The sequence below is a fragment of the Chiloscyllium plagiosum genome, unplaced genomic scaffold (assembly GCF_037043375.1).
Source record: "Chiloscyllium plagiosum isolate Xiang-an unplaced genomic scaffold, Cpla_swu_hap1 HiC_scaffold_19, whole genome shotgun sequence".
Taxonomy (NCBI): Eukaryota; Metazoa; Chordata; class Chondrichthyes; order Orectolobiformes; family Hemiscylliidae; genus Chiloscyllium; species Chiloscyllium plagiosum.
In genome coordinates, this window is record NW_028270157.1 from 44,185,372 (window position 1) to 44,212,507 (window position 27,136).

The 27,136-nt window shown below is 41.2% G+C and overlaps 1 protein-coding gene across 1 annotated transcript in view; it reads right to left on the reverse strand.

Annotated features, from left to right (window-relative positions):
* Positions 1-26,629, reverse strand: part of b4galnt3b (beta-1,4-N-acetyl-galactosaminyltransferase 3b) — a 215,284-nt gene extending 188,655 nt beyond the window's left edge. The window contains exon 1 of the mRNA XM_087997275.1: positions 26,184-26,629. Within this exon, the coding sequence (XP_087853401.1) occupies positions 26,184-26,340 (157 nt within the window). The 5' untranslated portion in view covers positions 26,341-26,629. The remainder of the gene's footprint in view (positions 1-26,183) is intronic.
* Positions 26,630-27,136: the final 507 nt, after the last annotated feature.

Sequence of the window (27,136 nt, forward strand, 5' to 3'; positions counted from 1 at the left end):
TTGTTGATCAAAATTCAGTCTACGATTATGGGGCAGACAGGAAAGTGGAGTTAAGGCCAAAATCCGATCAACCTTGATGATTCATGGTAAAACTGGCTAACGAGGTTTTTATTGTTTTTATTGTTCTCATTGACAGCAAATAGAAATACAGTAGTGGATCCAATTGTGAGCTTATTGGCAAATTATCAGCTTTGCACAAAATATCAGGTGTAAGCATTTACCAACAGACAGACTGAGGCATTCAGGTACACAGTTCGTTGAAAGTTGCGTCACAGGTAGAAAAAATGGTTCAGAAGGCATTTAGTGCACTTGCCTTCATTGCTCAGATCATTGAGTATGGGAGTTGGGACGTCATGTTAAAGTTGTACAGAATATCAGTGAGGCCACTTTTGGAGTACGGTGTAGACCACTCTGCTAATAAGAATGATATTATTAAACTGGAGAGAATTTAGAAAAGATTTACCAGAATGCTGCCAACACCAGAGGGTTAGAGTTATAAGGCGAGGCTGACTAGGCTGGGACTCTTTTCATTGAAGCGTAGGAGGCAGAAGAATGACCTGATAGAGGTTTATAAAATCATGAGTCGTACAGAATAGATGAATGGCAAGGGTCTTTTCCCTAGGGTGGGGGAGTTCAAAACCAGGGGGCATAGCTTTAAGGAGAGAGTATAAGGATTTAAAAGGGGCCCAATAGGTATCTTTTCCACACAGAGAGTGGTTCATATGTGGAATGAACTGCCAGAGGAAATGATAGATGCAGGTACAGTTGCAATGTTTAAAAGACATTTGGACAGGTAGAGTCATAGAGATGTACAGCATGGAAACAGACCCTTCGGTCCAACCCAATCATGCCGACCAGATATCCCAACCCAATCTAGTCCCACCTGCCAGCAGCCAGCCAATATCCCTTCAAACCCTTTCTATTCATATACCCATCCAAATGCCTCTTAAAATGTTGCAATTGTACCAGCCTCCACCACATCCTCTGACAGCTCATTCCATACAAATAGGAAAGATTTAGAGGGATATGGGCCAAACTGAAGCAAGTGGAACTAGTTTAGTTTGGGGAACTTGATCGGCATGGATGAATTAGACTGAAGGGTCTGCTTCTGTGTTGTATGACTCTATGACTCTACGACTCTGACACCTGTCTGAATTCTTATTTTGTAAGGACACTAGTGACTGCATTGCAAAAACTGAACATGGGGTTGCCATATGTACAAAAATACAATAAAGGCGTTCTGAATAACGTTGAACATCATTTGTATGCAACTTACACTTATCTGACTGGTGAAATTGGGCAACGTAATGCAACAATAAACTCTCAAACTTGGATTTCAAGATTGGGGGTGCAGCAAAGTTGAAATTGGTTATGCCTACCAGGATGAGAACATGTTTGGTTAATGGCCTGTTTCAATACAACGAAAATGGCTATTTATTGTTTGTTATGCTGATATAGCTATAGTTCCCCAAAAGAACTGAGCAAAAGCTTGGTAAAAGCATATAAATCAACATCATGGTCTTTTTTCAACTCCAAGGCACAACTTGGTCGCAGCAAAACATGACATGACATCAGCTATGAGAATTAGAATTAAGTTAATTGAACAGACAAAGAGAATTACGTTAATCACGAGGTTAAGCCATTATGCTGTTTAACAGATGAACACCGGTACAGAACGTGATTTAGCATACAGCTCGAGATCTAATATCCATGAAACATCATGGGAATAGGGACAAAGGCATAAGATTCCCAGTTACTCTTGAATCCTTGTTTAAGCTCCTTATGTGCATAAATAAATTCAGAAAAATGAAAACAATTCTTGAAAAGGTGAATGTAATTTGGCGAGCTCAATATACATATATATATATATATATATATGTGTATATTGGACATAACCACAAAGCACTAAGTTTTCCCTGAATCAGCACATGAAAAAGAATTGGGGCATTTCCCCATCATTCCCGTTTTGTCAAATAATCTAATCCATTACCCAATTTATCACAGAGTATCCTCTTTGTTCTTTGCTCCATTCCTTACCTCTGTTTGTTTAAAATTGGTTACAGCTCTAATTTTTTCCAGTTCTGACAAAAAGGTATCAACAGTAAAGATCAATTTTCTCTCGTCATAAGCTGCTTGACCTGTGAGAGTATTTCTAGCATTTGTTTTTCTTTTACTTGTATTGTACTGAGAATGTGTATAGGGTATAAGCAAGCAGGGAAAGAGTTGAGTTCTGAGTTTTGTGAAACAAGAGGTTCGGCTGAGCATGACTCAGATCAGGTAAGAACTTACAGTTAACAATTGGGGTGCTGGAGGCAAGGGTAATGGGTTAACAAGGTGAAAAAATAGTCATTATGCTGAGATATTTCACAATATTGGAAGAATTCAGTACACAAGGTCAGCTAAGAAGGGGAAAATTGTCCATTATATGAATCCAGTTAACAAGGTTAAGAACATTCATTGTATAACAGTAAAGGGCTTGGTCTCTGTTACTGATACTCGTTCACCGTTACGGTAACCCAATTAATAGGCATGTTGCCTTATCCGGATGTTCCTCCCTGTAAGATGACTATATAGTTCATTGAGAAGCTGCTGTCCAGAGAAGACCATGAACTCATGTCCCTGTGTACATGGGTGATTGTTCTCTCTCCTTCCAGGGCCTGGAATAAAGATGAAGGAGGTAAAACTATACTGTGTCTCTGAGCATTTTGCTTTGACTGAGTGGGGGGGCAAATGGGATGACAATATTTCCACACCTTAAACAAAATTCTGTATATAATTAATTATTTTCAAAAGCAATCACTTATCTAAGCAAACAGTCTGAACGCACAAAAGGCATTGATTGAGGGTTTAGTATTCTGTTAGTGGCACTGACCGAGGGAGAAATGCTGATCGTTTCTCAATACTTTTTTAAATAGTGACCTTGAATTTTTGATCACCATCTGAACATTAAAAATGAGAATTTCATTTATATTTCAAATGAAAATAGCAGCCACAACATGCAGCATTCAGTACTTCTTTCATGTCACACCCAAAATAACTCAGAATCTATAGGGTCCAGGAGCAAGTGCAATACAAACTAAACGAAGTGACCTGATATAGAACATTGTTCAAATCCTTACAAAACAGATATATCTAACTCAAAAAATTCCTTTGTACAATGCTTTCAGTTTTTTCTTGCTATTTTGCTCAGAATTGCTTTGTCATGAACGATATCTGCACAGATGTCTTTATTTTGCAGTCACAGGTATAAATGTATATGGGATTGGATGGTTTGAGCTATATGGAGAGGTTGAATAGACTGAGGCCTTTTTCCCTGGAGCATTGGAGGCTGAGGGGAGACCTTATAGAGATGATATAAAATCAGGAGGGGCATTGATAGGATGGAGAGCCATGGTCTTTTTCTCAGGATAGGGGAATCCAAAACTAGAGGGCATAGGTTTAAGGAGAGAGGGGAAAGATTTAAAAGGGATCTGAGGGGTAGCTTTTTCACTCAGAGTGGTGCTTGAATGGAACAAGCTACATGAGGTGGTGGTGGAGGTGGCTACAATCACAATGTTTAAATGGCATCTGGATGGCTACATGAATCGCAAGGGTTTAGAGGGATATGGATCAATGCTGGCAAATGAGACTAGATAAGTGTGGCATATCTGGTCAGCATAGATGAGTTAGACCAAAGGGTGTGTATCTATGCTGTATAACTATGATTCTATAACTGAAAAACTCCAACTTTCTTCAAAATATTAAAGTAAGTAGTCATAATGAAATATTGTTAAGCATTTATTTTCAAAGCAAAAAATAGGCATGGTGCAGGAAATTTTCTCCAAATAACAGACTGAAAGGCATATGTAAATTTCTATTTAAAAAATTGCCATGTGCTGGGAATGGTCAGTCACTTCTTGAACCACTGTGGTCTACAGTGTTCCCATGTGCCTGCTGCCCTTGGCCTTTTGTTGCAATGCCTCTTGTAGATGGTATGTTGCCTTGCAATGCCTCTGGTAGCGAGAATCAATCACATCAGCCAGCCACTTTTAATGTGAGCAGCTTATATTTATACAGCATCTATGATGTGATAAAATTCCCCAAGGTGCTTCACAGGAGCGTTATAAAGTAAAGCTGTTAGTCAGTTAATATAAGTTGATGCAAGTAAGGACATGAGCATTAGAGTTTTGGATGATCTCATATTTTGAGAAGGTAGAAAGCAGAGACCAGTCAGAAGTTTGTTAAAAGTGTCAAGTCTAGAAGTAACAAAGAAACAAATGAGGCAAAGTGAGCAGGGGCAATATCAGTGAGGTTACGGAAGTGGCAATATCAGCTAACCTACATATGGTCAGAAATATATCCATGGGTCAAATAAGACACAGAAGTTGCTATCAGGTTTAGTTAGTCTCAGATGGTTGCCAGGAAAAAGGATGGAGTCTGCAACAATGACTGAAAGAACTCTCTGCTTTTCTCATTTCATAAACATGATGTCGACAAGATAGACACTGCAGAGCAGAATATATTGCAATGTGAAATGACCTTTTCAAAAAAAACAGCCTGAAAGGTTGGTCTTGCCTCCTCACCCATGGAGTTTAACAGTAACTAATAGTAACTGGCAATAGTTCTAATGTTGAAATGATACAACAGCTTCCAGGAAACAAAGCAGCACTTATTCCAAGGTTGGATAGCTGCCAAGATCTTTTTCCCAAATGTCAGATGGCACAACCTTCCTGCTCTGCCAATTCAATCCCATAAGTGGCCAATTAATGCTCAATTAAGGGCTTCATCCTACTACTGCCATTAACCAAAGTCTTGTTTTTTTCCTTCTATGAATGTTTCTTGATTATGTGAGGTATACTTCACTTTGAAGTCATGTGGAAACAAGGATGAAAGAACAAGTTAATATTATAAGATGTAATGAACAAAATACAGCATAATTTTTCATACTGGACTTATTGCTAAATCCTCTGTATATCTTTCATATTGCCTGTTGTCACCTGCTCCACAAGCAGCTGGGTACTTGAACACACGACATTAGTATTAAATACTGGAATAAATCAAGAATTTTATACGGCCTGACAGAAGTGGAGACATGATGGGTAGAGTGATGTAATTGGTCAAGAATGAAAACTTCAGATTCCTGATGGCTGGTTCTGATGTTGGGAACTCAGCTACATGCCATCCTGTGTCTGAATCCTACGTTGTTTCAACTGCTCATCACCAATGCTTTCCACAGCTCCAAGGGAGATACATGTGGCACATTGCAATCCGCCAAACATAGGTGCATAAAAAGGGTGACCAAAACCCTCATCCATCATGTGAAGTAATGCATCAATGATTCATTCCACAGATAAGGACAGCGACATCATGGGCATTGGGCTTCAGGGCCAATGATTATTTTCTAAAGTGTAAAGGCTTATCGACTGCACTTTTGGCCATTACAGCTCCCAGGGCCTAGTCAATAGTGTATGGAGGGGAAATCAGAGGAACTTTCATGTTTTGAGCTTGCAACTTATCAGTGTTCACAGGCAAAGGATTATGCCTGCCTGCACCTGTTTTCCAGAAAACTCTCATAGAGTTTGAGCAACTCCCAAAGCTTTTTGAGGCCCTAGCCCCACTTTGTCTTTTGTTTAAATTCTTTCATGGGACGTGGGCATTACTGACCAAGGCCAGCACTGTTTTCCTATTTGTCCTCAAACTGAGTGGTTTGCGAGGCAATCTCAGAGGGCAGTTATGTGTCAACTACTTGATCTGGAGTCGCACATAGGCCTGACCAGGTACAAATTGTAGGTTTCTACCCAGAAACAAAATTGTGAACGGAATGATAGTTTCATGATAACTGTCACTGAGACAAACTTTCTACTCAAGAATTACTAATTAAAATTAAATTCCATCAGCAGCTATGGTGAGATTTGAACCCTTGTCCCCACAGCATTAGTCTGTGTCTGTGGATTACATGTTCAGTGACCTTTCTCCTAAAGTTGATTGCTAGAACCTACGTCTCAAGGACAATCACTTCTGAAACTCACTGCTGACTCCAGTAAGGCATCTGCACCGTGCAAAGGAACTCATACCCAAGTTATCATTGAACAACCAGCAGTTTGATGAAAGCATGCTTCTATGATTTAGGGTGTAGGTTTGCTCGCTGAGCTGTAGGTTTGATATCCAGATGTTTCATTACCTGGCTAGGTAACATCATCAGTGGCGACCTTCAAGTGAAGCGAAGCTATTGTCTCCTGCTTTCTATTTACATGTTTGTCCTGGATGGGGTTCCTGGGGTTTGTGGTGATGTCATTTCCTGTTCGTTTTCTGAGGGGTTGATAGATGGTATCTAGATCTGTGTGTTTGTTTATGGCGTTGTGGTTGGAGTGCCAGGCCTCTAGGAATTCTCTGGCATGTCTTTGCTTAGCCTGTCCCAGGATAGATGTGTTGTCCCAGTCGAAATGGTGTTTTTTTTTCCTCCATGTGTAGGGCTACGAGGGAGAGAGGGTCGTGTCTTTTTGTGGCTAGCTGGTGTTCGTGTATCCTGGTGGCTAACTTTCTTCCTGTTTGTCCTACATAGTGTTTGTGGCAGTCCTTGCATGGAATTTTGACGACGACGTTGGTTTTGTCCATGGGTTGTACTGGGTCTTTTAAATTTGTTAGTTTTTGTTTGAGAGTATTGGTGGGTTTGTGTGCTACTAGGATTCCGAGGGGTCGTAGTAGTCTGGCTGTCAAACCAAAAATCTGGGTCCGCTACGTAGATGACACCTTTGTCATCACAAAATGAAACAAGATAGAAGAGACATTTAACATCCTCAACAACACCCTCACAGGCATAAAGTTCACCAAGGAGGAAGAAACTGACAACAAACTCGCATTCTTGGATGTCACAGTCGAAAGAACGGACAACGGAGAACTACAAACCTGCGTATACAGAAAACCGACAAACACTGACCAAATAGTTAACTACACCAGCAACCATCCCAACACACACAAACAAAGCTGTATCAGAACACTATTCCAACGAGCCACCTCACACTGCAGCACAGACGAACTTCGGAAAACAGAGGAGAACCACCTATACAACGAATTCAAGAAGAACGGATACTCAAAAAAATACAGTGCGCAGATTCCTCAAGAACAAACCACGACAAGCAGACCAAACACAGCCAGAAACCCTAACCACCTTACCATACATCAAAGAAGTTTCAGAAATGACAGCCAGACTACTAAGACCTTTCGGAATCCTAGTAGCACACAAACCCACCAACACTCTCAAACAAAAACTAACAAACTTAAAAGACCCAGTACAACCCATGGACAAAACCAACATCATCTACAAAATTCCATGCAAGCACTGCCACAAACACTACGTAGGACAAACAGGAAGAAAGTTAGCCACCAGGATACACGAACACCAGCTAGCCACAAAAAGACACGACCCTCTCTCCCTCGTAGCCCTACACACGGATGAAAAAAACCCACCATTTCGACTGGGACAACACATCTATCCTGGGACAGGCTAAGCAAAGACATGCCAGAGAATTCCTACAGGCCTGGCACTCCAACCACAACGCCATAAACAAACACATAGATCTAGATACCATCTATCAGCCCCTCAGAAAACGAACAGGAAATGACATCACCACAAACCCCAGGAACCCCATTCAGGACAAAAAAAAATAGAAAGCAGGAGACAACAGCTTCGTTTCACTTGGAGGTCGCCACTGATGATGTTACCTAGCCAGGTAATGAAACGTCTGGATATCAAACCTACAGCTCAGCGAGCAAACCTACACCCTAAACCTCAACCTGAGCTACAAACCTTGCAAAAATGCTTATATGATGGCCATTGAGCAGCTTGGAAGGTTCTGTAGTGTACACTACATAGGGCATTACACAACAGCTATGGTCTGCTGTGCACTGTATAATACACCCAAGTAATGTGAAGAACTGTCACAACACGAAGAGCAGAAGGAGTAGCACTCCTCTGCACATTGCAATGAATGGGATGATGAGCCTTCACCGGGTTACAGAGTAATGGAGAAAAATACGTGGGATACCAGGGACAGCCTAATGTAAACCAGACTACCCCCCCCCCCCCCCCCCCCCCCACCAAAGCCCATAATTGCCAGAACTCCACTGCCTGCTAGGTATATAGAACAATATCGCCAGCTTGCCACTGGACACCGATTTCACCAATTGAAAGCTTCCGCCATATTTCAGCCGAAATATTCATCATCATTGTGACTTCAGCCCTATGAGAAAGGAGACATTGCTCAATCTGCCTGTGGGGAATGAGGATCAAGTATCAGCAGGAGTCACTGACTATAGTAGCCTCAGGTTTAGGTATGAGCAAGACCAAAGAACAATCCAGCGTAGCAATAACTGATGTGGCAGGAACACTTTCAGTACTGCAGAAAGAGATCTGACTAAGGGTAAACTGGAATCAAAAAGGTCAGATTGCGAATCTATGATAGAACCCTGGGCTACATTGAAAGATGATGATTTGGGGACAGGCCCATGAAAAGGCAAGGTATAACAACTAAAAGCAGAGTTCCTCATCGATTCCCGACAATGTGGAAACAGGACATTCAACTTACTGAGTCCACAGTGACCCTCCAAAGAGCATCCCATCTGACCCACCCCTCTACCTTATTCTTGTAACCCTGCATATCCCATGGCTGATCCACCTAGCCTGTACATCCCTGGACTCTCCAGGCAATTTGACATGGCCAATTGACCACACCTGTATATCTTTGGGCTGCTGGAGGAAACCCATGCAGATACAGGGAGAATGTGTAAACTCCACGCAGATAGTTGCCCAAGGGTTGAATCAAACCCAGGTCCATGGCGCTGTGAGACAGCAGTGCTAACCACTGAGCCATCATGCCACCCTATCTTTCCTGGATGACAAATTTTATAATGCATGACAAAGCAGAAAATAGGTGTTTATGACAGATTCACCATGTTAGAATGTATACATGAAGAACCAGGCTAAATATAGAAAGTTCAATGGGGAAGTGAAAAAGGAAATAAAAGAAAATTTGAGGAGGAAGTGTCAGCTAAACTAAAACGGAACCCAAACATCATCTACTGGAATATAAATAGCAAATCTCAGGGTGAGGAGAGGGATGAGCCCAACTGGGGATCAAAGGATAGCAGATCTATTCATAGAGACAGACGTATTAATTAACAAGTACATATTTGTCTTTACCAGGAAGAAGATATTGTTCAAGTCATAATGAAAATGAGAAGTCAAAAACAAAATGTTGAGAGAGGAAGCATTAGGAAGGCTGGCCATAAAGGTGATCAGTTACCAGGATCAAACAGGACTGTTAGGGAAATGAGTGAGAAAATTGTACAGAAACTCACCACAATTTTCTAAAGTGGTGCCAGAGGATTGGAAAACTGTAAACATTACATCCTTGTTCAAATTAATGTTAAGCCCAGCAACCACACAGTTTAACCTTCGTGGTGGGAAGATTTCAAAACAATTATTCAGGACAAAATTTACAGCTACTTAGACAAATGTGATTAAAATAAGGAAAGCCAGTCTAAAGTAAATCATATGAAAAGACAAAAAGTGTAAAAAATAAGTAGTAAAAGCAAAACGTCTCTAATAAACTAGATTAAGCTTTTCAATGAAGTGACAGAGAAGATTGATGAGGGTAATACAACTGATAAGTGCATGGATTTCCAAAAGGTCTTTGATTAAATCTCATGCAACAGACCTGCCAAAATGGATGCCTATGGCAAATAATAGGTGACAGTGATATCGAGGATATGAAGTTGATTGAATGACTGCAAATGGAGTAGCAATCATTGGTTGCTTTTGGACTAGAGGGGTTTATATACTTGCATGGTCTATACACATGATATATAAAAACCCCTACAATTGGACTTACATAGGGTGCAATCTGCCCATGTCACAAAACCTGGTTGTTTATTGTGAACTGTGAGGAGGGCAAAAAGAAAAAAGAGGACAGTTGTTTGAAAGGTTAGACAAACAGCAGCTGAGAGATTTAATTCAAAGTGTGAAGTTTTTCATTATGGTAGTCAGGTGCAATGTGAACTAAAATGAGTGCAGGAACAAACCTGAAAATGGTGTATGTGTACAAACTGTAGAAGGTGACAGGATAAGTTAAGAAAGTGGTTCAAATGACTGTACCCTGGGTTTCATAGATACATAAAGGTACTGAACACAAAAAAGCAAGGAAATTAAGATGAACCATTATGAAACATTAGTTTGGACTCAAATCGAACATTGTGTGCAGTTATGGGCACCATTCTTTAAGAAGATTGAGACTTTATGATGGTGTATCTGCTTTTTTGTTGTCCAGGAAAGAAAATCTTCAGACCTGTAGATAAATTTGAGATGCTAGGTTTTTCTCTTCAGATATACAGTTGAGATTGATTGAGATGTTGACACCCCTTAGGGACTGAAGAGTCGAGGCAGAAGAAAGAGTTTCCAATGCCAGAAGGGCTGAGAACATGAAGATAGAGGTGACCACTAAAAAGGACCATTGGTGACATTAGAAGAAATCTTTAAATCCAGTGAATGATTAGGATCGAGAATACACTGTCAGAGTATGTGTGTTCTGGGGGGAGACAAGTAGAGATTTTTCAAAAGAGAATTAAATAAGCACTTGAGGATAAACAAATCTTAATGTCCTGGAAGAAAGGGCATAGGAGTGCAATGAGAGAACTTGAGAGAAGCAGAATGGACACAGCATGTAAAATAGGCAACTTCTTCGCTATAAACATTAAGTCATTGTAAGAATCCATTTTATTGGTTCCTAATCAATACATTACTAAAAATTTATTTCTGAAACTTACCACAGTTTTAAAGATTCTAAAGTTGGTGACAACCTCAGATATTTAGAGAATACCTTATTTCCTCAGTAAAAGCATAATTCCAAAGGCCCATTTTTAGCTAAACAGGAAGGAAATCAACATATATGTGAGCAGTATTTTTGAAGAGTTGAAATTCACTCCCTCCTGTCTTTTCATGACCTGTTTACAGCAGTAAATCAGCTGCTAGAGGAGTTGTCAAGTTAGACACTGTTCACAGCAACCCTGTCCCAAAATTAGCACAAAACAAGCTGAAAATGAAGTACAATTGAATTTTATTTATAAAAATAATAACGCTTCATGGAGATATAAGTTGAGTTTAGTCACAACTCAGAGTTAGCATGCTCAAAATCAAGCCCCACTATTCCTGAAGTCACCATAAAAGTTAAAACTTTTAAAGAAATACATAAAATCCCCAAACTACGTGTTTTGCTTTCAGACCCAGGTTGAAAGAAAGCATGGGCCAGGCTTCTGTACTTAACAATAAATCACAATTTATTACAGGTAAACAGCTGAACAATTAAACCAAATTAAGTAAAGTCTATGAATTGGGGCTCTTGTGAAGCGTTTGGAGTCTCTCTACCCCTGCACCGGGGACTTGGGTTCAAGTCCCAACTTCTCTGAAAACTTTTACATACACACCACAAATATACACCCCACACACACAGGGGAAGCAGAGGCCAAACTGGAGAATCAGTTCCATAGTCCTTGTCCATCAGGTCTGTTGGGTTGATTCTTGCTGATCCAAAGGCTCCCCCTTCACCTTCTGAATGTTTCCACAGGTTTGAAAGAGGTACAGGGTGGCTGGTTCACTAACGAAATGTCTCTGATGTATCCAATTCAATCATAACTTGCAGCTTCTGCTCAAGGAAAGATAACCTGATTTTCAACTGAGCCTTGCTGGTTTCTCTTCTGACATATCTCTCCATCTTGCTCACAGCTGAAGCTATTCCTCCTTACAAGGCAGACAGAGGACCTTGCTCATTGATGATGCCCACACCAATCAACTTCCCTTGGCTTCAATTCCTCTGTGCATTGCTGGAACCCATAGCTACACAAAGAGGGTTCACAATAGATATCAAATTCCTAGCTTTCAAACATGCAACCATCCCTGCAACTTCCTAATTTTCAGCTTTCTGAGTCTCAAGCTGAATACTAACTTCTACCATGTTATGACCACTACTTCCCTAGGGATCTACAACTTGGAGGTCATACATTAAACCTGCTTCATTGCACATTATCAGAGCAAAGGTAGCCTGCTGCCTGCTTGCGTACATGACATACTGCTCCTAATGTACTTCATGAATTTGTTGTCATAGTTACCTTTTCCAATCTGATGAACCTAATCAACATGAAGTTTAAAATCACCTATTATTATCGCTCTATTCTTTTTACATGCTCCTATTATTTGTTGATATATAGCCTTTCCCACGGAATCATTATCACTTGGGGTTCTGTACACTATTACTAGCAATGATTTCCTTCCCTTGCTGTATCTTACTTCTGTCTAATGGACTTTACGTCATCTGAGTCTAGATCATTTCTCATAACTGCCCTTATTCTAAGGAACAGTGAGACCCCACCATCTTTTCTATCTCTCCTGTGTTTCCGAAAGTCAAATATCTTTGAATATTAAGTTCTGAGTTTTGATCTCTTTGTAACCATGTTTTCATAATGGCTATTAGATCAGATTCATTTACCTCAATTTTCACCATCAATTCAATTTCTTTATTCTGAATGTTTCATACATAAAGATACAAAATTTTTTAAGCTTGCCCTACTGTTGAATTTCCCTACAATTTTATGATTCCTTAGTACAATATGAATTTACACACAGGTATAAGACATCACCTGGCCTGACAGCTCTAATTTATTTACTGAGTTCTTAATATTTTCGTTTAAATTTCCTACTAGTCTTTTAGTTTGCAATTTGTAAATATTTCTTCCTTTAACCTTCGTTCTGAAATTGACCTGTAATAGTCAAATTAGCAGCTACTACCAACCAATGAACTTGCAGGTTTCTTGTGATCTCATTCTTTGGTTTAAGCTGGGCCTGAATTCTGGACTTCAATTTATCCTTACTATCTATAAACCAAAAAGGCAAGGAAAAAGAACCTCATTCACTCTGCATCAAATTCCCATGCTGTTCCAAAATCCCTGAACTACGCTCCCTTGCAGTTTGATCTCTCCTTCCTGACTACCTACATACCTTCTCTCCTCCAATCATCCAGTCATTCCACTTTTTCCTCAAGCTATCCCTGAGGTCTTCTTTAGAGGGATATCCAAATGGTTCAATTAGGCTAAATAAAATGAAAGGGTTCAGAAATGATTTACAAGGATGTTTCCAGGGTTGGAGGACTTCAGCTATAGAGATAGGCTGAATCGGCTAGGGCTTTTTTCCCTGGAGCGTCGGAGGCTGAGGGGTGACCTTAAGAGGTTTATAAAATCATGAGGGGCATGGATAGGATAAATAGACAAGGTCTTTTCCCTGGGAGGCTGAGTCCAGAATTAGAGGGCATAGGTTTAGGGTGAGATGGGAAATATATAAAAGAGAGCATCCAAGGAGCAGGAGAATCGACGTTTGGAGCATGAACCCTTCTTCAGGAATGAAGAAAGTGTGTCCAGCAGGCTAAGATAAAAGGTAGGGAGGAGGGACTTGGGGGAGGGGTGTTGAAAATGCGATAGGTGGAAGGAGGTTAAGGTGAGGGTGATAGGCCGGAGTGGGGGTGGGGACGGAGAGGTCAGGAAGAAGATTGCAGGTTAGGAAGGTGGTGCTGAGTTTGAGGGTTGGGACTGAGACAAGGTGGGGAGAGGGGAAATGAGGAAACTGGAGCAATCTGAGTTCATCCCTTGTGGTTGGAGGGTTCCTAGGCGGAAGATGAGGCGGTCTTCCTCCAGCCATTGTGTTGCTATGGCCTGGCGATGGAGGAGTCCAAGGACCTGCATGTCCTTGGTGAAGTGGGAGGGGGAGTTGAAGTGTTGAGCCACGGGGTGGTTGGGTTGGTTGGTCCGAGTGTCCCAGAGGTGTTCTCTGAAACGTTCCGCAAGTAGGCGGCCTGTCTCCCCAATATAGAGAAGGCCACATCGGGTGCAGCAGATGCAGTAAATGATGTGTGTGGAGGTGCAGGTGAATTTGTGGCGGATATGGAAGGATCCCTTGGGGCCTTGGAGGGAAGTAAGGGGGGAGGTGTGGGCGCAAGTTTTGCATTTCTTGCAGTTGGAGGGGAAGGTGCCGGGAGTGGAGGTTGGGTTGGTGGGGGGTGTGGACCTGACGAGGGAGTCACGGAGGGAGTGGTCTTTTCAGAACGCTGATAGGGGAGGGGAGGGAAATATATCCCTGGTGGTGGGGTCCGTTTGGAGGTGGCGGAAATGATGACGGATGATACGATGTGTTGCTTTTCCAGCAACACATTTTCAGCTCTGATCTCTAGCATCTGCAGTCCTCACTTTCTCCTCGAAGATATAAAAGAGACCAAAGGGGCAACTTTTTCATGCAGGAGGGTGATACATGTATGCAATGAGCTGCCAGGAGAAGTGGTGGAGGCTAGTACAATTGCAACATTTAGAAGGCATCTGGATGGGTATATGAATAGGAAGGGTTTGAAGGGATATGGGCCAGGTGCTGGCAGGTAGAACTAGATTGTTTTGGGATATTGGTCAGCATGGACAAGTTGGGCCGAAGAGTCTGTTTCCGTGCTGTATATTTCTATGATTCTAAATTGCCAGGAATCACAGAAATGTCCCTCTTTAATGATCTAACCTTGGCAATAAAATTATTGACAAAGTGAAATACAATACAGACGTAAAGACATTTTGTATTTATCTAATCCTCCTGGTTGGAACTCCAGACATTCCTCTATTGTAATTTTAAGCCTCTTTCATTTATCCTTTCTCAGGAAATGACTACAGAATAACCTCAGTTATCCGAACATCAATTATCCAAATTTCGGATTATCCAAACAAGACCTCTAGATCCCGGAATTTGAGATCGGAAACTGGACTCTGTCAATACCTGCAGCAACTCTCTTTCCAAGACCGACTGTCCACCAGTGAACTCAGCAACTTTACTCCTGCTCTGCCTCGGGTCAGTTATTTTCTTTCTTTCTGCTTGATAGAAGTATATAAAATTATGAAGGGCACGGATAGGGTGGATAATTGGAGTCTTTTTCCCAGTGCGGAAATATCAAATATTAGGCACAGATGCAGTGGGCCGAAGGGCCTGTTCCTGTGCTGTACTGTTCTATGTTGTAACTCAGGCCAATTTCACCCATTTGTCAATGTACAATAAACTGCTCATATGCAATAAATCTGCCAAATTCTGCTAGGAGACTTCTGTATCATGGTCCTCTATCACAGTACAAAATTGCTCCTCTTCATAATCCTGGTTTATCCTAATGTTTTTTTTGTTGCTTCTTGCAAAGAATAGATTTGGAAAGATCCACAAGAAACAGAATTTAATCTGGCAGTTTTTACTGGCGTAATTTGAAACCTCATTTTAAAACTATGACCACATGGTCGATTTTCTTTCAGTTGCACATTTGTTCTTAGGCATCTTCCCAAGCTCTGTAAAGCTTCTTCCAATCCCTAACATCCAACAATATTTTGAATTCTCCAGCTGCTGCACAATCTCAGTGAGTTGAAGTTTGAACTGGCCTGTATATTTGCTGCTCTTTTTTGATGTTGTATCACTACACTGGAAGAGAGCAGTGGAATGCAGCATGTGCCAGTCAGGCAGTAACCTTGACAGGACATAGACGTACATAGCCAGGAGGACAGCACAGCCACCTTCGGATGCTGTGCTATTCTATCATTCTACAAGTGTGCAGGTTTGTATCAGGGCAAGTTCTGACTTTACTAGCCAGTTGCTGATATGTTCAGAGTGTGGATATTTTGACCAAAGTCATATGTTGAATTTTACATAAGATTGACACTGCCTCTCGCATCTAACAAGTAGTAGCCACAGTGGTAACATCACTATGTTCACAATCCTGCAATCCCAGGTTAACAGTCTGAAGATACAGATTCAAATTCAACTGTGGTAGATGATGAAATGTGAATTCAACAAAAATCTGAAATTAAAAAGCTCACCTAAAAGTGACAGTATAACCATGGTCAATTGTTGGAAAAACCCATCCAATTTATTAATGTTTTAAGGAAAGAAATCTGTCAACCTTAGGAGCAGATTGAAATAGGTGCTGAAACTTGTACTGAAAAAAACAATGCTGGAGATCATTGCAGGTCAGACATCTGTCTGACCCACCGTGAAGTGTGGTGCTGGGGCAAGTCAGGCAACATCCGAGGAGCAAGAGAGTCAACATTTCAGACATAAGCCCTTCATCAGTTTAGATTTAGATTAGATTCCCTTCAGCCCAACAAAACCACACCGACCCTTCGAAGAGCAACCCACCCAGACCCATTCCTCTACATTTACCCCTGACTAATGTAGCTAACACTACGGGCAATTTAGCATGGCCAATTCACCTAACCTGCACATCTTTGGACTGTGGGAGGAAACCGGAGCACCCGGTGGAAACCCACGCAAACTTCACACAGTCACCCGAGGCGGGAATGGAACCCGGGTCCCTGGTGCTGTGAGGCAGCACTGAGCCACCATGGGAATCAGGATGCAGGGGTACGCTCAAAACCTCAACTCTCCTGCTCTTCGGATCCTGCCTGACCTGCTGTGGTTTTCCAGTACCACACTTTTTGACTCTGATCTCCAGCAGCTGCAGTCCTCGCTTTCTCTCTGACCCACTGTGATCTCCAGCATTGGTTGTTTTCAATTTGTCAAACTTACCTGATCTGCAGATTGCCAGCAATGTGATTGATTTCATTAGGGATGGGAAATGGCCTAGCCAGTGACACCCATGCCCCGTGATCATAAGAAAAATACTGTACTATAAAAACTGAACTTAGGAATCTCCGCGTAAACTGCCATTGCCTTATTTCCCAGACCCTCCTAACAAAACAATTTCATTATTGCATTTTGATAGCCAGACAATCGATTCTCACTTATTTTTTTGGCAAATTAATTTTCTTCAAGGATATGCTTGAACAGCAAAAGTCGACTGATTATTAAATCATTGCAGTCAAGCCCAAGCCTGCAATATTGTAAATAAAACTAGGTTCTAGTGATTTCAGCAAGGATTACATTCAATTTCCAGAAAATACAAAACACCCACTATGGGTAAGCTAGTCCATTTAACCCAAGGGAATAAAATTGCCAAAGTTCCATATTGTATCACATAAATCCAATTGAAAAATAGCTGGGGAGAAATGGTACATGGCATTCTTTTCCACAAAATTTGTCAAGGAAAATGTCAAGAAAAATCTTGGGGCTCAATTCCACCTCCCCACCCTAGTCCAATTGCATCTTACCGAAAAAATAGATTTATGCGAATCAGGGTCCTGATTAATTTTTATTGGGATTTTACAATCAATCAGCAAATGAGTGGAGCTTGCAGAATGAATACCTTGTCCAATTATTCTGCAAAGGTAGTTTTCAAGAAAAGCAAATAGTTAATATCTGCAGAGCAAAAATGCTGAGCCTGGACACTGACATAGCAATTAAATTCTATGACCCATGAAAGAAGTAAAACCTCCCTCTGCTTAAGTCATAAACTGGTCAAACTCTCATGAAAAACTTAGCTTGTTTAAAGTTATATTTGCAAGACTAAGTTTACAAACACAGAGAAAGCCATTAACCTGGAAAAGGTGCAGGTTTTCAGAGCCCAATCTGGCGATCGGTTTGGAATCAAAGAACCCTGGGTTTAATTTTGAAAACACAGCTGTCTCTCAGCATTCAACTTTGGGAAAAGTGTCAATTCATTGAATAATTTTTCAAAGCAGATTTTGAAGCATAAATGAATCTTGAGCAGTGGTTATCCATAAGTACGTTTTGCATCCTTGAAAATATATACTCCCAATAGATCTCACATAATTGATGAATATTAGTTAGCAGGTGTATATGTTGCTCTTATTCAATAGGGAGTATGGATAAATAATGTAATAATTTTAAAACAATCATTCTTAAAAATAAATATCAAATGTTATTATATTGCAAGTGACTCAGCTACCGATTGCTTTAAAAAAGAAACAAATTTAACCAAAATGATGATGTACACAACAGCTGATGCCTGGTCACAATTTTCTCACAGAACAACATTATTAAACAAAGTTTTCCAGACGCCAAAAAAACCATTCGTCAAATGTAACCATTTGTTACATTAAAAACCATTTTTCAGAGGTGAACAGTGCTGGCCAGGCTAACATTTATTGACCATCTCTAATTGTCCCTGAAAAGGTGGTGGTGAGTTGCTTTGTTGAACTGTGCAGTCCTTAGGGTGTAGATACACAACAGAGCTGCAGGACTTTGACACAGCAACAGTGAAGGAATGGCGATTTCCCTCTGTCAACATGGTGTGGATTATTCAAGCATACAACCCAAAAGGTTCTTAAATTTGGATCCATTTTGTGTTGAGCTCTTAATTGCAGGAGCAGTTGGAAGCATTCCCTCCACTCATCCTGGCGATAGTGCTCCCTAATGTGGTGGGACAAAGATAAATCAAAGCAGGATTAATCTCTAATGTGATCCTTATCAAGATAGAGAAATGTAGCAGTGCATCTGGGCTTGGTCCGAGCTAACAGTGGTTTGCTCATTGGTTCTGGTCCTAGCTAATAGTGAGGTATGGGGGCCGCCAGTTGATTTCATGGAGTCATACTTCAACCACTAATAGGAAACAAAGGCAGCAGTAGGACAAGCCAAGACCACCTGCAGTGTGTGAAAAGAGGATGTGCTCCTCTCCACAGAGGACAGTTCTTGCTCATGGTTTGAGAGAGATGCCACCAGACCAAGGTAAGCTAGGAACCTGGAATATCTCTGCAATGTGTGAAAGGATCTGATTGAAAGGAAATAAAGTCAGCCTACATCAGGATTTAGATTTGTGGAGCAGAAGAAAAGAAAGGATAACTCTAGCTCACTTACTGCTTAATAGTTGCTGTTATTCAAACTAAACTAGGACACGAGACAGTACTTATGAAAACAACTAAAGGACAGAGTTCAAATATGTATATTTCATAAAGAATGGATATTTATTCTTTGTTAGATAAAGTTTTTCTGGAATTCATAACCACTTATCTCCATCAGTGATATATTACATGAAAATGTAATACGTGGCGTTTCACAACAAGACAAGCAAAATAATGCTTGTGGGTAACAGGAATTTACTCTGACGACTGCCTGTTGAATAAAGGCCTGAGCAACAATAATCACGGCTATCAAAATAACCATGCATGGGTGTTGGTGTGGATCAGATATAATCAGTTATGTTTGACAGCAGTGCAGCTCCAGTGACAGTAGATAATAGTCAAAAGTCATTAACATTTTTAGCTTACGTTACATTCACTGATCAGAATGAAATAATGCCATTTTATGCCATTCAGATTAGAGAATCCATTTTTGTGATCAATAAATTATTAGTACACTCATTTCTTCCATGGTAGAATAGGCCAGAGGGGTTGAATGACCTATTTCTGTTTGCATGTTCCAAAGGATACTGTGACAATAACCTATGGGAACTCAGAAGATAGTAAAACCCTGGTTGATGACATTTATTTTGAAAGGTGATTGTTCAAGTTGGCAGAAAGGGAACTTAGATGTTTAGTACAATTAGTAAAGTTTCACCACTGGACTGACGGCTGGGGGCAGCATGAGCAGAGTTAAAACAACATAAACACCACACCACAAAAACAAGTATAGGTCTGAAAATGAAAATGATGAAGTTGTTGCATTATGCCAAAAGGACACCAACCAAAATAAAACACATAACTGCAGATGCTGAAGAATGAAAAGCTTAATCAAGGTCAGCAAGATGAAATCGAGCAATGCAGGATGAAATATGTACAGTGGCTTTCTGAAAAGAGTTTAAGTTGATAGTTAAAAGTTTGATGAGGCCAGTACTTGGCCACATGGATGTAGTGAGGTCGATCGTCATGCAATAGAGTCATAGAGATGTACAGCATGGAAACAGACCCTTCGGTCCAACCCGTCCATGCCGACCAGATACCCCAACCCAATCTAGTCCAACCTGCCAGCGCCCAGCCCATATCCCTCCAAACCCTTCCTATTCATATACCCATTCAAATGCCTCTTAAATGCTGCAATTGTACCAGCCTCCACCACTTCCTCTGGCAGCTCATTCCATACACGTACCACTCTGTGTGAAAAAGTTGCCCCTTAGGTCTCTTTTACATCTTTCCCCTCTCACCATAAACCTATGCCCTCTAGTTCTGGACTCCCCGACCCCAGGGAAAAGAATTTGCCTATTTACCCTATCCATGCCCCTCATAATTTCGTAAACCTCTATAAGGTCACCCCTCAGCCTCCGATGCTCCAGGGAAAACAGCCCCAGCCTGTTCAGCCTATAGCTCAAATTCTCCAACCCTGGCAACATCCTTGTAAATCTTTTCTGAACCCTTTCAAGTTTCACAACATCTTTCCGATAGGAAGGAGACCAGAACTGCACGCAATATTCCAACAGTGGCCTAACCAATGTCCTGTACAGCTGCAACATGATCTCCCAACGCCTGTACTCAATACTCTGACCAATAAAGGAAAGCATACCAAACGCCTTCTTCACGATCCTATCTACCTGTGACTCAACTTTTAAAGAGCTATGAACCTGCACTTCCAAGGTCTCTTTGTTCAGCAACACTCCCTAGGACCTTGCCATTAAGTGTATAAGTCCTGCTAAGATTTGCTTTCCAAAAATGCAGCACCTCCCATTTACCTGAATTAAACTCCATCTGCCACTTCTCAGCCCATTGACCCATCTGGTCAAGATCCTGTTGTAATCTGAGATAACCCTCTTCGCTGTCCACTACACCTCCAATTTTAATGTCATCTGCAAACTTACTAACTGTATCTCTTATGCTCGCATCCAAATCATTTATGTAAATGACAAAAAGTATAGGACCCAGCACCGATCCTTGTGGCACTCCACTGGTCACAGGCCTCCAGTCTGAAAAACAACCCTCCATCACCACCCTCTGTCTTCTACCTTTGAGCCAGTTCTGTATCCAAATGGCCAGGTCTCCCTGTATTCCATGAGATCTAACCCTGCTAATCAGTCTCCCATGGGAAACCTTGTCAAATGCCTTACTGAAGTACTGGAATCAAGTTACTCCATGGACTCCAAGTTTGCCAAGAAGTCCATGCTATTTGCAAATGCCTGAATCAATTCCCAGGAATGACAGCAACAGAGTCAGCTTATGACTGGCACAATTTCTGGTAGCAGTCAGAACAGAATTATTTGATTCACAGCAATTATAAGTACAAGTGTGGAAAATCTTCTTAAAATTTGCTTCAAGGCATTGAAATAATTTTCTAAAACATTTATAAGCACCCTGATGTCAGACTTTCAAGAGAATTAACTTCAAGCTTGTCTGTTGAAAGAAATTTGAACTAGCAAACCTTAAAGAACAATTTGCACTAATACAGTGGCTTTTAATTCGGGTACCCACCTATCATTCAACCTATTTCCTAGTCATGTTCAATAATTTGCCCTAAGTTCCATAGGCTTCTACCTTAGGTAACAATCTCTTATATGGGACTTTACCAAATGCCTTACCTAGACAGTGATGGGAATCTGGAACACAGTGTCTAGTAGGGTAGGAGCAGCGGGAAACTTCACTATCTTTGAAAAGGACGTGAATGAGCAGTTGAAATGTCATAACATTGGAGTCAGATGCATTGGTGTAGATGGATTGGTGCAGTCTCAATGGGCCGTAGGCCTCTTCTGTGCTGTATGACCCAATGACTCGATGTAACAGACGTCCTACCTGACAAGAATTGACACAGAGTAAGGAATCATTAGGAGTTATTAATGACAGAGTTATAAGTTTTCAGAACAGCATTAAGAGAGGGAAAGCAAGAAATAATTGGGAACAGAATTCTGGAACTGCAGGCAAGAGTGCAGGAAGAAGAAACAACAGCCAACGATAGCAAAGAGAATGGGAAAGCACATGTCAGTCTTGCAGTGGTACTATCTTTTCCTGAATCCAGGAATTGAACTAAGATGGACTTTGTCTTCATTTTTAAATTTTTTCTGCTTATCAATGTCTTTCATTATGAATATAGGCACTGTAGTATGATGACTTAAACATTTTTCTTTTTTTTGTAAGAAGTGCAAGTGATAATAAATGACTATTCTTTTTAGCACTGCTGCCTGTCTGTGTGGAGTTTGCACATTCTCCCCATATCTGCGTGGGTTTCCTCCGGGTGCTCTGGTTTCCTCCCACAGTCCAAAAATGTGCAGGTCAGGTGAATTGGCCATGTTAGTGTTAGGTGAAGGGGTAAACGTAGGGGAATGGGTCTGGATGGGTTGCTCTTCGGAGGGTCGGTGTGGACTTGTTGGGCCAAAGGGCCTGTTTCCACATTGTAAGTAATCTAATCCAACCATGATGAAATGCAAAAATAAAGGTAGTCTTGTACTTGCAGCAGGTTGAGCATCAATGCCCCATTATGTAAGAATTTTTAAATTTAAATTATAATTTACCATCTTCAAGACAAAAGTCTGCCACACACCAAAATCTTGTGGCACCCAATTGACATTGTTTAAAGATGACTTGCACTAGTAAGCTTTGTGCAGTGGAGGCAGTCGAAATCAGCAGTTTTGTGTTTCATTCTGTACAAGAGTAGGAAGCAGGAGAATGCAGCTCACATGGAGACTCAGGACCAGCAAGTATAAGTCTGTGAAGGGGAAAGGAATATGGATACAGATTGGAGTGTGGAGCAGTGCAAGAGAGATGCAAGATAGAACAGAAGATGTGGTCGGGGGCCTGGAGGAGTGACATGGGAACAGCTGTCCTGGATATAGTGGGAAGTGCACTGTGAGCAGACAAGATAAAGAAAAAGCTGGAGCCTAAGGACAGTGTCAGTACTATCTACATTTGCGAATCTCTAGGTGTCAGCTGTGTCCACCTAACACATTTCAATTACTCCGACAGACAGCATTTGCGGATAATCTCCTTTACAGTATGCAGAAGGGAGGCCAATGAGATTGCAAGATTAGTCATAATACACAGGATGGAAAGTACAACACTGGACACTAATATGAGCATTGAATAAAAGTGAATGCAATGTCATTTCTTCCACAATAATGCCCCTACATCCTCTGTAACCATTGATGTATGCCAATCACAAGGTGCACCTGTACACTTAACAGTTAACTATTATAGCTAAATTCTGTATCTTACAAGCTTATTCTCCACAATCACCTGAGGAAGGAGCAGTGCTCCGAAAGCTAGTGCTTCCAAATAAACCTGTTGGACTATAACCTGGTGTTGTGTGATTTCTAACTTACACACACACTTAAGTGTGATGGGGTATGTGTGAGAAGATGCATGTGTGGGTATGAGTGCGGGGGGATGCATGTGTGTGCATAGGAGAGAGAACTTGTGTATGACGGACAGTCTGCGTGGGCATGTGAGTGTGTGTGTATGTGTATCACGCAGTAGGGTCACCTGTAGTGTGACATGAACCCAAGGTCTCGGTTGAGGCCATTCCCACGGAATAAACAACAACACAGAGTGGCCGAGCAGAGGCTGATAGCAAAGTTCGGTACCCATGGGAATGGTCTAAACCGAGACCTTGGGTTCATTTCACACTCCAGGTGACCCCACTGCATGATACACTCTCTCTCACATACTCATGTGCACACTCAATCTGTCGCTCCTACATGTGCACACATTTGAGGTGAATTTGTTTCTGCAGAATTATATTTTATTTTGCTCAAAAACTGCATGAATCGGTGTAAAACTGAAAAACTATACAGAGGGTTTGTCAGTCTGATATAGAATTGGGACACAGACAGACTTCACACCTATTGTTGAAAAAGCTGAGTTATCTTGAGAATGTAATTGAAAAGAAGTTCTGGGATTTACATCTCAAAGAACAGAAACCAGCATATCACAATATAAAAGGTGGAAGTTTTAATCTAAGATCGTTTACTGTATCATATCTCCATGACACTCGGCTCCTTTGGCTATAAACTATGTGAGCATCATCTTAACCTCCACAACCACCTGATGAAGGAGCAGCACTCCAAAAACTAGCGCTTCCAAATAAACCTGTTGGACAATAATCTGGTGTTGTGTGATTTTTAACTATTTAACTAAGCTAGTCTCAACAAATAACAATCATGCAGGTATGAATCAAATGATGCCAATATAATGTGAAATATTTACAAGATTCATTTTATTTGTAGGAAACAGTTATGCCACCTGTGTGCTCTCAAGAATTATGTTAATGTCAATGTGGTTTGGGCAGGAAAATTGTGGCCTGAGGTAGAACCTCCACGTTTGAAAGACAGGGTCTTTGATTGCACACCCATGACAGGAGCATTGTCACCTGACAGTGGATTTCACCATTGGAAACCTTTTATCACCATGGAATTATAGATGTCTCGCACGCATGCCTTTAACACTTTAAATTTTAACTATAAATCATGTGGGAAATTGGGGAAGGGAGTGAGAGGGAGGGGGAACCACTCCAGTTCTGCTGTGGAGAACGGCATGCCACTGACAAAATTCCACACATTTGATGACTGAAAGTAACCCAAGGCTGCAGAAATGTAACAGAACATGAAAGTAACTTGAAAATAAAATATACCACAACTTATATCCATGCTTACCACTAAAGGCTTTTCAACTATTGATTGCTGAAATACTAAAAATACTTATCGTAATTAAAGATGTCAAGATCTTGAAACCAACATTCTACTTGTTAATTAAGAGAGAAACAGCTACAGGATCCAAATCTGAAGTGTAAAACCTTCCTGTTGCTCCCACAGCTGACTGAGTGCCTGCTATCTGATTTGGAATTTTCTGTTTTAGATAAATGCATGTCTTGTCCTGATTCCAAAGCCCCACAACCTCTCACACGGAGGAAATTGGCCCTAGACAACACAATAAAGTCTTCTAGTTTGACAAATTAGTCACTCAAATGACATAAGTGTGGCTTTAAAAGACTTATTATATATTGCACTTTGTATGACCATCAGACATCACAAAGTGCCTTTAACTGTTGTCACTATCGTAATGTAGGAGACCTTTAAACATATGAAACACTTCTAAAAATAGTTTACATACTCTGCCTACCCCCTAAGCTTTGGAGACTACCCAAATTAACTAACTGGAAGAAGTACTAGAATACACTATAACTCAGTGTTAAAAATAGCATTTCTGAAGTTTAAAAATCAGTGGGATGGATGGTTAGAGGCATTTTGCACAATCCAGCTTCAAAGGAAAAGGAGTAGGGAAAGTACAACTGATGTTTGCGGTTAGTATAATTACGGTATTTAAAGAGTCAGAGCTTGAAAGACTAATACAAAACCACCTGATAAACCAGTTGCAGTGATTATAACAAGGTCAGTCAGGTGGACCTCATTGAATAGAGTTCTGAGGAAGGGTCACTCAACCCAAAACATTAACGCTGATGTCTGTCCATGGATGCTGCCAGATCTGCTGAGCTTTTCCAGCAATTTCTGTTTTTGTCTCATAGAATATGAGTTCACTAATTGTGGCTGTTAACCTGGTCCAATTAGGGAGCCCTGGCTGACAGATACAAACAGGGGTCTCAGAGGTTCTGTTCACCCTGAGAGCTGGCTCTGGTCTAACTTCCACAATTAACAAAAAGTGAAATGGTGGTCAGATGCCAATCTCTATGGATTTATTTCACTGGTCATCCACCTGGAGCATGAACTCTAGTTCTTTCACGTATGCTGCCCTGACACTTAATTCTGGGTCCCAGCTTCCACAGTATGTTCTTAAAAGAAAAATACTTTTGGAGAGCCTTCGCTTCAGTACAAAACTGTAGAGTGTTCTTCATTTTTTTTCCCCACGCTAACGCCCTCAGACCTTTTTCTTCTTTTGCTCCGGTCAAAATCCATAGGCCCATTTTCTGGAGCGATTCTCCCGAACGAGAGTTGAAAGACCTCTCAAAGAAATCGCAGGTTTACCTGAAGACAGTAAGAGAATGGTGCGCCTCCGGCTGGCGTACGGGGAGCAGTGCACCTGCACTACCCATTGTACAGGACGCGAGAAACTACCAGCAACGTGGGCGCCTGGGATCCTTCATCCCAACCTACCTCAACAAAGTAAAATCCAAGCCAAGAAACGCTGAACAGAAAACATAGACATGTTTGAAACCCCTGTTAATTCCCCACCACCGCCAGTCCCACACAAGGAATTTGCCCTGGCATACAATTTCAATTACCACTTTTCAAACAAAAAAATGTAGCTATCCCAGGGCTAATGCAAAACGCCACTTATGGTTCATAGTAATAGAAGTTGTTACGGTCCTCCCCTACCTCGATGGGGCTTGAAGGCGCCTCTTCTCCACTCACTCGAAGCTACGAACTCCAGGTAAGCTGCCCAAACTCCAAGCCCCACAATCACTACAAACATCAGCACGTTGAAATGTTTCCGAATCTTCTTGACAGGAAAGAGGAACATAATCCTGTGCATACTCGATATTAAATAAATAATCTGTATAAATTAATCACGCTCTCCCTGCTGCCTTTGTTCCCTTACTGTACGGGCGGCAGAGGCGCTGCTTGCCTCAACCCCTAGCTCCAACTCATTGTAACAAAGTGACGGTCCGCATGGGGAGAGAGAGGGAGGGACAGACACAGCAGCTCCCCCCACCCCCTCCTTCCCCACTCAGACTTCCTGCACCTCTCCCTGCCGCCTCTGCATCCACACGGTGCAATATTTCCTTTCGAAAGGCAGGGGTTTTCAGAGACAGTATTCTCGAATCTCAAACACCACCCTCTATTAGACCGACGTCCTTCACTTCTTCCCTCAGCCTGAAGGGGGATGGGGGTATTAAAAAGCACTGCCTTCAATGTACAGCGCCAACATTTAAAAAGGTAATGCTCAATGATCCGGCTTAAAGCACTTTTAATTAACATCGAGCCAATCTGTTCAGAGAAAATCACCCGTTTACCACACTAACTCTCCCAAATTCACATCCCAGACGTTTTGACTGTTTTCTTGTTGTTTCAAACAACTATCATTATTTATCAATACTAATATATTAGTTGCAATAAACCTCGAAATTGAAAGTAATTGTTACGTTGATCTATTTCCTTGTCAGTGTTTTTTTAATGATCCATCATTCTGACATAATTGGAGTTGTATTACGCCCCCCCCCCCCCCCCCCCGCTCCCTACTTTATACCAAATAACTCCGACATAATTTCCGTGATTCAAATATTCACAGTGGTCTGGGGTATCCAATATAAAAAGTGTGCAACATTGTA